Here is a 12,922-nt window from a genome sequence, read left to right as displayed (position 1 = left end):
GTGTGTGTGTGTGTGTGTTTATGCACGCAGGCCGAGGCCAGAAACAGCCTAAGATGGATAGAGACGAAGACTTGCTGGAAGGGTACCATCCTCGTAGCTCTCTAACAAGCAGGCATTTCTGGAGATGTCCTACACAAAGGGACAACCTCCTCCCTCACCGCAGCCACTGGTTGGTGCCCTGCCCTGGCCTTTGGGGATTAAACTCCCAGGAGAAGGTGTATGGGGTTACACATGGTTGTGCAAACATGTCTCTTTCTACAAAGAGAACAAATGCTGTTCGGAGCCTCCAGTTCAGACTCCTGCTACTGAAGTCTGGGACTGGACATGAAGAGGGTAGACGTTTGGGTGGATGTGAGCTCCCGCCCTCAGAGAACAGAGATACAGCCTTTCTGCTGGTCCTTTGCTGGCTGAGGAGAGGTCGCTGGCAAAGCTGGCTCTCAGGCCCCCTCTGTGAGCCAAAAGTGTAATAGCACCAGTGTAATAGCTGCATGCCCAGCTGTTCTCCGAGGTCTAGGAAGGGCCTGCGCTCTGGGAGGGGGCAGTTAGGGCAGGGAGTGTGCAAGGCCCCAGCTGGGCATCCCTAAGCAACTGGCAATGGCATGGCCAGTAAGACGAAGGAGGGCTGGCCACACTTGGGCCACCTGCCCCCAAAGCCCTCCCCTTTACCAGGCAGCCAGCCAGAACGGCTTTGGTCTGGGATGGAGCACAGGTTGCCAGGGGAAAAAGTTGCAAAATGATGTTTGTATTAGGCGATGGAAGCATGTAGGGAAAGTGGGCTGGCTTCTCAGCTGTTTTCAGAAAATGCCCATGGTTCTTTTTCCAGGGCAGGTGAGATGGGAATATAAAAGTAATGAAACGTCTGCAGGGCTGTGTCTGCTCCAGAGCAAGCAGAAGGGGTGCCCTCTGGGCTGGAGTGGGCCGCCAGGGAGAGAGAGGAGAAAAGCGCTGCGCCCACAGGTGGAATCTAGTGGCTCTTTGCTCCCAGCAGAAACGCCAAAGGGACAGGGAGACTCCACGTGGCTCCGCAGGTGCAGTGCCGGGGAGCATGAAATGGAAATGTTTTCATTTCTTTTAAAATCAGAAGAAATCAATGAACTTTTAGGTTGAAGAAAATTGTTTTAATATGTAATATTAATATATTTGTGCCAACGCAGTCATAAATATTATTTTAAATATATATAGATTCCTTTTTTTTTTTTAATGGAGGAAGGGATCCATGGAAGCAAAGCTGTCTAGTACCCAGGAATGTTTAACTGGGTCCTGCAAACCTGAGCTGGCCTTCCCCCTCAGCAGGGCTGCTAACTCCTGTGGTCTACAAGCAAGGAAGCCTCCGAGCTTCCCTTTTATAGCTTCCTCGCTAATTTCCCATTATTCTACCCTTTGCAAGCAGAGCTCAAAAGGAAAAAAAAAAAGAAGAAACAAAGAATGCATATGCCTTGGCACCAACTTCACTTTCTCAGCCGTCTGTAAGTCCCAGGCCTCTCCTTTGTCTTGCTCTCCTCCCTGAGCGGTTCTTTTGAAAGCCTGACCTGGGAAGGGGAAACTGGAATCAACCAGTTGCCCGAACCCCTCTTTCCAGTACCCCACCCCCCACCCCTATTACTCAACGTCCGCGAAGGGTGTCGAGGTTCCCGGCTCGGGGAGAGAGGTCCGATGAGGCCTTTGAGAGCGGGGTGCGGGGCCGAGGCTGGAAGGGAAGGCTGGCCGAGAGAGCCGTGGGGCTCTGGGCGCATCCCGCCCCGGCCAGGTTCGAGGTTAGCACTGCTGCTCTCCCGCGGCTCCCGGAGAGGCTGGGCGCCCGCGGCCGCGCAAACGGCTCGTGTTTCCACGGGGCTCGCTCCCGGGCCTGGCTCGGGGCCGCCGCCGCCGCCGCCCCCCTCCCCGGGCGCAGGCTGCTCTTCAGTCGCGGCCACGGGGTAGCGCTCGGCCCCCCTCGCCGCGTCTCCGCCTCCGCCTCCGCCGCGCTCGTCCCCGGCTCACGCGGCCCGCGCAGCTCCCGCTCGGCGCAGGCAGGAGTGGCTCTCCGGACGCCGAGCCCGGGAAGCCGAGAGCGGCGGGTCCGGAGAGCGAGCGGCCGAGGCGGCCGGCGGCGCGACCGAGGCGCTGGGGCGGGCGCGGCGGCCGCTGCTTCTCCTGCCCGGGAGGTCGGCGCGCGCCGGGCGTCCGAGGAGGCGCCGCGCCCCCGGAACCGGCGCCGCCCGCCAGGCTCTCCGCGCGCCTCGCCGAGAGCTCCGGCCGGGGAGCGGCGGAGGGCAGAGCCGCCCGGCTCCAGCCTCGGGCCAGCAGGAGGCTCCGCGTCCGGCCGCCGGCGACAAGCCCGGGTCGCCGAGCCCAGCAGACGTCCCCGCCGCCCCGCAGCCGGAGCGGACATGGACTCGCGGGGCGGCGCGCCGGGCCGCGGGACCCGCAAAGTTTGCTAGCCCGCTGGGCGCGGAGCCGAGGGCGCGCACGGGCCCGGCGTCCCCAGGAGGGACCGAGAGTCCCCGGATTAGCCGCCGGGGCGGTGCAGCCGAGAGAGGTGGTTCGGCCCCGCCAGATGCCGCCTGCAAAGTTAGAGAGAAGAAAACTTCAGCTCCAGGGAGATTCGGACCGCTATGCTCACCGCGCCTCCTGAACCCGGCGCCCCTGAAAGAAGCCCCGCACCCGCGTCTGCCGCCGCGCTCGCCTCCCGCGCGGCCCCGGGGGCCCGGCGCCCGGATCGGCGGTGACTGCGTCCGCGCGGAGCACCCAACCAGGGGGCGGGCAGGGGGCGGGCAGGGGGCGGGCAACGTGGCCACGGGAGGAAGTTTCCTGAAGTTGTCGCTTTATTCCGGAGCCCGGCCCGCGACCCGGTCAGATCAGCGAGGCCGCCCTGCCCGGGAGAAGAAGTCGGAGTTGGGCTGCTAAGCGGGGAGGCGCCCCGAGACCGAGAGCGGCTTCATTCTCCTCCTCTTTGCTCGCGCCTCGCCTTCCCGGAGCGCCGCGGGGATTGGACTTGTACTAAAGAAGAGGAGGAAGGGTTGGGGTCGCCAGCGCCTCCCCTCCCCGGCGGATACCGCTCCGGGCCGGAGTCGCGTAGACAGTCTCCCGGGACGTAGCCACGGGGTACCGGACCTCACCAGGATTATAAAACTGTACGGCAGACCAACCCCCCGAAGAAAAGGCTGGTTGCCATGTGGGGACTACTGATCTGGACTCTGCTGGCCCTGCACCAGATCCGCGCGGCCGGAGCCCAAGGTACAGTGCCGCCCCCAGTGGGGCTGGGGAAGGGGCGCGGGAGGGGCGCGGGAGCTCGCTGGCCTCACGGTCGCCTCCGGGACCCCAGGCTTGGCCTGGGCAGAGCCCTCTCCCGGGAGTTTCAGGCCCCTTTCCCCGAGTTTGGGGGTTCTCTTTGGGGGGCTGGAGCGGTCTTGCTGATACTTGTGGCTTCCGAATAAGGGAAGGTGGGGGTCCGTGCAGGGAGGCGTCGCTCGTGGAGGCTAAGAGGAGTCGGGGGGGGGGGTCGCTACCCCCCCACCCGGGCTGTGAGTGCCCTCGGGCTGGTGTGGGAGGGGCGCGCCATTCCGTGCCGGGCTCAGCGCCCGGCTGCACCCAGCTCCTTAGGCCGGGCTCCTGGGTCCCCGCTCGGTGTCCGCGGGGAAGGGCAAGGCCCTGCCGGGCACGCGCTGGCCGCCCCGGGGCGAGGCAGTGGGGCGGGAGGGCGGCGGGAAGGAGCCGGAGTAGAGCGCTGGGTTCCTGGATGGTCGCCCCGGGAGGGCAGTCTCGGGGCCTGGCCAAGTCTTGGAGCCCGCGCCTGGCTGCCTGGCCGGCCGCCAGGGCTGGGGTGGGTGCTTCGCGGTGCTCGCCGGAGGCGAGGTCTGAGGGTCTGAGGCCCTCTCCTCTCGCGCCCGCCCCCAGACACACTCAGCGTCCCGCCTTTGCCTCCAGCTCCACTGGCCGCTCAAGTGTCTGCAGCCGCCGCTCTGACCTGTAGCTGCCTGGAGCAGCGTCAGGGTGGAGAAGGGCTGGTGGGTTTGGGGTGGGAGTGTTGGGAAGGAGGAGGAGGCGTGATCGATCCGCCCTGCCCCCCTCCAGAGGGCGGATGCCCAGACAGACCGCCAGTCCTCGGGCAGGTCCCAGCGGGGGAGGGCGGCTGCACCCGTGCCTCCTTGCCTTTGGTGTTCGCAGATCCAGACAGCAGTGCCAGCGGTGTCCGAGCGGCGCCTGCTGGGGGCGGCGGGAGACGAAGCCTGGACTGAGCTCCAGGACTCCCAGGGCTTGGCCTTCCTTCTTCCAGGCTCGGGAGGGGGCCTGGACCCACCCAGGGGGCGCCGGTCTGCGGAGGCTGCAACCTCGAAAGGGCCCCACCCCATTTCTGGAGTCCCGGAGTCGCAGGGAAGAAGGGACTCCAGTGAGCCCAGCGTCAGGCAGCCCAGAGAGGCAAGAGCAAACAGATAAAAATAATCAACTCTCACTCACAGGGTGGAGGGGAGGATTTTACAACGTAATTTGCGTTAAAGCACTTAGAAATTTTGTAACGGGGCCCTGTAAATGTAAGGTAATAAAAGTTATTATTTTTATGATCATCATAAAATCTTCTAGCAGGCAGGGACTTCAGAGGTCGTCTTATTCTAGTAGCCGTTTAACAGATGGGAAAACTGAGGTCTAGGGGCATTAGGGGACTTGGCGAAGGCTGCTGGGTGACCTGGGGGCAGGAGTCTGGACTGGGACCAGGTGAGTTCTAAGCCCCTCTCTCCCTGGAACCAGGACCATCTGCAGCTGGGGTGGGCTTGCTGGGACGGGGCCCTTCTTCTAAGGGTCCAGGGGGAATGGGAGGCTGGCAGAATAGAACAGGTTAGTCCTGGGGCACCTCACAGATTTGTTCTGAGGTGTCCATGGGGTTACTAGCTGAAAGCCAGGAGGCTGGGAGGACTCTGAGGGGTGTCCGTCTCTATCTGGATGCTTCTGACTTAATCACCGCACAGACTCCAGTAACCCCACGATTTCCCTGGGCAGGCGGCTCGTTAGTTCTTGTTCCATCCAAAACCAGGCTTGTAAGGAGTCCCCAGGGCACCTGAAGGTCCTTCCTTCTGGGTCGGCAAGTCGTTTCCATGTCCCACCTCCACACCTGTCCCATCCACCTAAGTCCAAGATTCCACGCGTCCGTCCTGCTGAAGTTCAGGCCAGGCCACCTCATGTCCTTGTGCTTCCAGCGGGAGGGGCTCGCCCTGTCAGAAGTGGCGAAGGTCTCTTTGATTGATTCCCTCTCTCTCCCGCTTCTCTTGTTTGCTGCCGGCTTGAGCGAGGCTGCCCAGGTTCCCTGCTGCTCCGTTGGTGTTCTCTGGCTCCGAGAGAGTGTTTTCCAGCATCCATCGGGTACTCTCCCTCCATTTGTCTCCAGGGCGGCAAACCATGCAGAGGATTATGGGAACTTGGTCTCGGCCCAGGTCTGGGGGCACTGCTGCGTTGTGTGTCGGGGGAACAGGGTCAAGCATGGGGTTCCAGGGGGTTGTTTCTCATCTGCTTTGGGGTTAGAGTGTGGAGTCTCTCCTTTGCTTTTTTCTCCTTTTGCTTTGCTTTTGAGTTTGAGGCCATGCCATTAACCCTTTGGGCTGGTTAGAGCCACTGGCGCTGTTTGTCACTTCTGAGCCCACGAGCCCCGTTCTCTAATCATGATACAGAGCGAGGGACCAAGCCGTCTTCCTGTCTTGGGACAAACCTCACATTGGCTGCCGGATTTATCTAGACTTAACCTAGTTTTTTTCAGGTGCAGAACCTGGGCAACACTACCTGTTTATACTGAAAGCTACCATTTGATCGTTGCCCCTGAAACGTGATGTCACATGATTCCCACTCTTTCCCCAAACTCAGCGCAGGGGTGTTGTAAAAAGAGCAGAGTACGTATGAGGACACCAGGTATTCCGGGGGTGCCTAGCAAGTGCCTGGCACATAGGAGGTGCTCAGTAAAGGGTAATTGTGATTATTGTTGTTATTATGATTGTTTGTACACTATTAGCCAGGAGACCGTGAGTTCCTGGCCACCCACTGAAAAGGCCTTGAATGCCTTTTCCTCACCCAAGACCCTTCTCTGACTTCCTTCTGTGGCCGCATCACCATGACCCAAAGTGGCCCTGCAGTGGTCCCGATCCAGACTCCCAGGCACTCGGATTGGAGGGTGTCTGCATTTTAACAAGCACCTCGCAAGATGTTTCACGTGCCTCGAAGCTTGATCACTGCTGGTGGACATCTTTCAGAGGCTGGGAGGCTGGAAGGAGGGCAGCAGAGCCCAGCCAGCTGGTCCAGAAGCTTCTTTCAAGTGAACGGTGCCTGGGGGAGGAACAGAGGGGAGTCTGAGCTGAGGGAACCAGGCGGTGGGAAAACCCTGAAGGGGGATTGGGAAGCCCAGCCCCGGAGGATCCCGAAGGCCCCAAAGGGAGAAAGTTTACTGCTGGGAGGTAATCATAATAAAAGCCAAACAGCACTCAAGGGAGTGGGATGAAAGTTTAATTACATGCTGTGGCTAAGCTATAATTATTAATTACTGACAGCAAAAAATAACTTATTGATCAGGGCTTCATACTCATTACCACAAGGCCGACTGGCGTGCTTGCCTGCGGCTCAGCTGGTATGTGTCAAGAGACCCCGCCCCACGCGAGGGTGGCCCTGGGGGTGTCCCTGTTCCCTACCTCCCCTTCTCCCAGGGCCAGAGAGGTGGCTCTCGGCCCTGCACACCCCTTGCCCTCGCCCTGTGCACCCCTGGGCTTCAGCTGGGCAGTCTGGAACATTCTGGCTGTGGATTGATGAGTGACACCGTTCGGTGCTTGTTTTGGCCGCAGAAGATCACCCCTGGCTGGGGTGGACAGACTCAGGACCCCCCGCCCAGAGACCAAATCATGCTGGCAGCCTGATACCTGCCTCAGAAACTCTCCCTTTCGTGCATTTGTTCGGCAAATATTTATCGACCGCCTCTCCTTTATGTCCTCTGCTGGAAGGCCAAAGTAGGGGCCAGGAACCTTGTTCCATCAGGGAAGGGAGGCTGGGAAAGAGGCCAAGTCCTTTACAGCAGTTTTCTGTTTAAACAGTGCCTGAACGGCCGACTTTAAAATAGTGTGTTAAACTGCGTATTGGTATGCACTGCGTCTTGTACCACAGGACACAATTGGGCTGTAAGCTAAATGGTAATAGAGAATGAGCTTGTTCTCTGTCCTGAGGACTAACATGATCAGTACATTTGACTTGAAAGAAAGATGAAAAATCATCTAGTGCTGTCCCCTGCCTACAAGCCTGGGACAAGTGGCCATGTGGTCTCTGCTTGCATACCCCTGGCGATGGGGGACTCACTACCTTACAAAACAGGCTGGTTGTTAGACAGTCGTGCTTTATGTTGCTGAAGCTCTCTGTGTCTGGTTATCCTAGGGTTTGGCTGTGGGTGAAGGAGTCCTCTGATTGGCTGGAACCTCGCCCTCCCTGCCCTCTGCCTCCTGGCCCCTCAGGGAGTCAGGAAACTGAGTTGGAATTGATGCAGGGTGTTAGGGTGCTGCCTGCGGGATTTCCACCCTGGCCCCGCCTGGAGCACATTGCCGCAGACAGCCCTGGAGCTGCCTGAAGCGGTGGGAATTAGTCATCATAAATTTAGGGCCTTGGGATGCCAATAGCAACAAATGGGCCAGCAGCAGCCCCAACTGCCTGTAATGGAAAGGAAAACAAGCCGGGTTGCTGAGACATCCCCGCTACTAACCCCACCACTCGTCCTCCCACCCACTCCTGTCCTCCGGGGACAGAAGGCGGGGCCAGTGAGCAATGCCGAGCCAGGGACCCACCGGCACTGCTCAGGGTCCTGGAGGGAGTGGAGGGAGGGGAGGGAGGGGCTGCACAGCTTGTCTCATCAGACTCCCCGAGCCAGGTGTCTGGTCCAGAAAGCCCCTCTCTGAGCCCCGGGAGCCCCACTGAGGCCCCTCTCCTGCCGATACTGGAGGTGCCAACATGGCAGTGGCGATGGCTTCCGGCCTGGTCCTGGGCTTCCTCTATCGCTGAGCCACCCGGAGCTGAGGCCCAGTTTCCTCATCTGTAAAATGAGGAAACGGAGTTAAAAATAAGTCTTATTATCTATCTCGTAGGATTTTTTTTTTTGTAATGTTAAATGAGATTTTCTCCATCACTTTAAAGATGCCCTTAGTAAGTGTTAAGTGCTTATAATGTGTGGGCCACCAGGTATAAGGATGTCATAACCCACACCCCTCGCTCCCACACACACATCCTCCTCTCCAGCCTCACCTTCGCTCACTGCTGTCCACCGCACTGACCGCCTTTGTGTTCCTAGACCTCACCACTGTGCTCTGGCCTCTGAACTGGCGCTGGAGGGTCCTGTGGTCCCTGCAGCCGTGCCCACTCCTCCCAGATGTCTGCACAGCTCAGTCCTTATTTAATCGGGCCTTTCCTCTGATGTCCCTGATCCGTCCCTAAACACCCTGTAACGTGGCATCTCCAAGCACCCACCCCTGAGCCTGCTTTCCTCTCTCCACAGCCCTCAGCTCCATCTGACATATATTGGCTTGTTTATTGCTGGTTTCTCTCACGTGGGCGGGGCTTTATATTATCCCCTGCTGTATCCCCAGCTGCTAGGAGAGTGCCTGGCAGATAGAAGGAGCTCAACAAATATGAATTAGTGAACAAAGAATACATCAATGAATGTGTGAATGAATGAACACTTAACTACGGCATAAAGCCCTCTGTCATCTGGTCTCTACCTGCTTCTCCAGCTCCTCTCCAGCCGCTCACCCACTCTCACGGGCCCCTCTGCATATCACCTACGCCCCGTGCCGTGGAGCCCCCACTGCGATGAACAGCCAAGCCCCTCAGGGATGGGAGCCCTGCCCTCCAGCCTGGGCTTCCGTGGAATAGTGTTTATTTTTTTTTAACTTTTTATTTTACATTGGAGTATAGTTGATTAACAATGTTGTGTTAGTTTCAGGTGTACAGCGAAGTGATTCAGTTCTACATACACGTGTATCGATGCTTTTTCAAATCCTTTTCCCATTTAGGTTGTTACACATTGATAATATTGAGTAGAGTTCCCTGTGCTATATAGTAGGTCCTTGTTGGTTTTCCATTTTAAATATAGCAGTGTGTACTTGTCAATCCAGAATGGTGTTTCTGCTGAGCCAGGAGCCCTTGCTCAGACTTCCTCGCCCCTGTTCCCAGCTTTTCCCACCTCTGGCCCTGCAGGTGAAGCTGCATCTACCAGTAGGGCCTCTGGGTTGGGTCCTTGCTGAATCTCTATCAGCTGGGCTCCGTCTTTCGATGGGGAGGAAATTGGGAGGACTGGTAGGGAGCTTAGGTAATGCCCATCCAGGCATGGAGGCAGCTTTTGAAATACCTGAGAGGGGAAGACATGCATTTACAATTAAATACTCTAGCCTGGCTCACTTCCCCTGGCAGCCCATTGGCCAGAGCTGATCACGTGGTCCCACCCAGTGGTCCTTCCCAGGCAAGGGAGCTGGGAAGTGCGGTCTTCTGTGAGCTGGAAAAAGAGCATCTCGACGCGCACTGGTGATGTCGAGCATTCCTAATAACTGCAGAGATGATACTGTGGTCTCCAGAAGAGCATTTCATACAGAGAATCACTTCCCCCAAGACAGGGCCATCCCTAAAGCATACCCCTGTCTGTGCTCTTACTTTCCTGCCTTTTGAGGTTTGTTTTTCCTTAAGCTGTTGAGAAGTGGCATGTAGAGGGGCCAGTGCCTTGGAACTGGGCCAACCTGGGTTCAAGCTCTGTCAGTTTGGGTTCATCTCTGCCACTTTGCATTCCATCACTTATATGCTCAAGCCCCGTTGGCTTGTTTGTAATACAAGGAGAAGTAAATGAGATGACACAAGCAGAGCACTCGGCATGGAGCCTGACATATCAGAAGCACTTAATAAGCTAATGTAACTATATTTGTGCTTCTGTATTTGCCCCGCCAAAGGGTCTTAAGATTGAATCTCAGGTTGCATTTTGTTTCCAGATTTTTCCCCTGGTATTTTTTCTCCATATTTCCCCCGTATCTTCCTCTTGCTTCAGTTTCTTTTGCGTCTTCCCCAGTGTAGAATGATTTGGCCTCCTCTCCCCATCCTAGGGATCTAAAGAGGGGAAGCCAGCTCCCAATTGCCACCCAGTTCTTTGTGTCAAGTGCATTACAGTCGTTACCTGCCTCTGACCTCCTTCACCTCCAACGTGTGGGTAACCTGAGGCTCAGAGCCATTGCCTGCCCAAGGCCCCACAGCTAGGAAGTCAGGATTTGTACAATAGCCAGGTCATGGAAGCAACATAAATGTCCATTGACAGACAAATGGGTAAAGAAGGTGTGGTACATATATACAGTGGAATATTACTCAGCCATAAAAAGGAATGAAACTGGGTCATTTGTAGAGACGTGGATGGACCTAGAGATGTCATACAGAGTGAAGTAAGTCAGAAAGAGAAAAACAAATACCGTATATTAACACATACATGCGAAATCTAGAAAAATGGTACAGATGAACTGGTTTACAGGACAGAAATAGAGATACAGATGTAGAGAACAAACGTATGGACACCAAGCAGGAAAGGGAGGGGGGTGGGATGAATTGGGAGATTGGGATTGACATATATACACTAATATGTATAAAATAGATAACTAATGAGAACCCGCTATATAGCACAGGGAACACTACTTCACTTTGCTGTACAGTAGAAACTAACACAATATTGTAAAACAACTGTACCCCAATAATAAAAAAAAGAAGTCAGTATTTGAACCCAGGGCTCTATGGGGCATCTTTCCACTGCCCCGGGCTGCCCTGCACCTGCACGACATCCTTCACTGATATCTTGCCGATGAGAGATGCCCAGCCTGTCGTGCTTTGTGGCCCAGGGGCGGGGGTGGAGTTTGGAAGTCGCCCTGGGAATTCCTCCTTCTCCTCCTGACCCTCCTGGTTCTTGCCTCTGCCCCAGTTGTGTCCTCAGTGGGCCTTAAGCTGGCAGAACATGAGCGGTCGGGGGGGAACCCCTTCCTCCCTTGCCTCCTCTCTTGCTTTCCCCTGTCCCCTCCCTGGAGATGTCTGGGGAGTCTCCCTAGGGTCACCTGGGGTGTTCATGACTGGCTGGCCAGTGACCGACCTCCAGAGAGTCTTCTAAGCTGAATCGGGTAGAGAAAAGCAGCAATTAAACTTTGATGCCATTTAGGAAGCTATTAGTGACCCAGAGGGGTGATGAAATTTTGATGATGTGCTAATCCTGAAAGGAGAAAATATTATTGGCCGTAATGCAGCCCATTCGGGGAGTTCGGCTTCTGGGGTGGACACGGTGACTCTCCAGGGCCTGCTGGAGCCCGGGCCCGGGTCCCCCACACCTGGATTCCTCCACAGGGGTGCAAACGTGCAAATGGGGAGGGAGGTGTGTTGTCTAAAGTCTGAGCAATGGCACCTGCACGACTGCCTTGTCCCATATCATGTGAGCCGGGTCTGAATCTGGTACAGATGCCCCATTCCTTGCTTTGAACTATGAGGGCCAATCCAGAGTGTGCCATCAGAGGGTCCAGGTGGGACAGAACAGGCCTCTAAGGGGCCTGAAACATACACGACTCCCTGAATTCATTTACCCGTCATCTACTGCTTGGATGACCTTAGATCAGTTACATAGCCTATCTGTGCCACGGTTTTTCCATCTGTAAAATGGAGATAACAGTCGTCCTCACCTCACAGGGTTGTGACAAGATTTAATGAGATAACGATAAGCTCTTAGGACAGAGCTCAGTGTCTAGCAAACACTGAGTAAGTGTCCATCATCGTCATTATTGTCATCTTGGTGTCAGCGAAGCAAGGTCAGCTTTGGGCCTACAATTTGTCATGCGCCCTGTCCCCAAATGCCGCTGCTCTCTTTCTGTTTCACAGACCTGCCAGTAGCATCTAAACTTCCATTATTAGGGATTTGTTTATTTGGTTGAGACATTCCCTGCCTCCAGCTTAAAATGCAAATACGTGACTGAGAACCCACATATTAAGCTATTATCAGCTCTTCAGGCCTTGAGGTGAATGTTTTTACTGGATCCTCTCCTAAAAACTCAAATTTCTGAGGGTAGCGTTCACAGACATCTCATGTTTCTCTTCACCCCAACCTATGGAGGATTTTGGCCAGAAGGTGTTGTTACTAACCTTGTTAGCATTGAAGTTCAGAAACGTGAAGAAACTTGCCAAGGTCCCTTGACTTGTAAGAAAGAGACAGTGAGGGCAGGTCAGCTGCCTCTTAGGTCATTGCTTTTGATCTGGTCAAGGCATCCCCATTCAGGAAAGGCTGACCATGCTGCTTGGGGATTTGGGAGCTGTCTCATTGGACCACAGGCTCTACCCCAGCTTGGGTGGGGGCAGGGGTAGGGCACGGGCTGTAGGCTGGAATGGCCTCTCCTCTCTCTAAAGAACTCAGAACCCTTTCAAGATGCCCCATCTGCTCTCCCACAGGGTCTTCGCGGTAGGATCTGAATGCTGAGACCTCTTGCATCTCCCCCTCCCCACCCCACTGATAAGGCCTTTACCCTCATGGCTTCCCCCACTGGGTACCACCGCCAAGCCCTCCCCAGTCTGGCCCTGTGCACGGCTGCCATCTCACCTCTCCCTTCCCCCACTCTCCCCCTCCACCATGCTCACTGCCCACCCCCACAAGCCATCAGCACCTTTCCCTCCTGCCTCCCCTCTGCACCCCATCCTCCCATCCTCCCCTGGGTCCCATGGCTGGAACGCATCCTCCCAGATGCCTACGAGCCGTCGGGATGCCAGTGGTCTAGATGTCTCCTTTGGCACTTGGCCTTGTTGATTCTGAATTATCTTTTCGTGTGTGTGACTGATTTCTTTAATTACAGACTCCTTGAGTTTAGGGAATAACCCTTCATCAACAAGGAGAGAGGTATTAGACATAAATTATTGTTTGCCATTAATGAAGTTAACCCTTTAA

The 12,922-nt window shown here is 56.0% G+C and overlaps 1 protein-coding gene across 3 annotated transcripts in view; it reads left to right on the top strand.

Annotated features, from left to right (window-relative positions):
• The first annotated feature begins 2,795 nt into the window (after window positions 1–2,795).
• SDK2 (sidekick cell adhesion molecule 2) overlaps window positions 2,796–12,922 on the top strand; it is a 266,360-nt gene continuing 256,233 nt past the window's right edge. For all 3 annotated transcript variants that reach the window (XR_005017947.1, XM_036838001.1, XM_036838000.1), the window contains exon 1: window positions 2,796–3,216. Coding sequence is in view for 2 of the 3 variants with exons in the window: in XM_036838001.1 (XP_036693896.1) it covers window positions 3,153–3,216 (64 nt within the window). In the remaining variant the exon portion in view is untranslated. The remainder of the gene's footprint in view (window positions 3,217–12,922) is intronic.

This window comes from Balaenoptera musculus, chromosome 20, assembly GCF_009873245.2.
Source record: "Balaenoptera musculus isolate JJ_BM4_2016_0621 chromosome 20, mBalMus1.pri.v3, whole genome shotgun sequence".
Lineage (NCBI taxonomy): Eukaryota > Metazoa > Chordata > Mammalia > Artiodactyla > Balaenopteridae > Balaenoptera > Balaenoptera musculus.
This window is presented reverse-complemented; position numbering and strand designations above follow the sequence as displayed.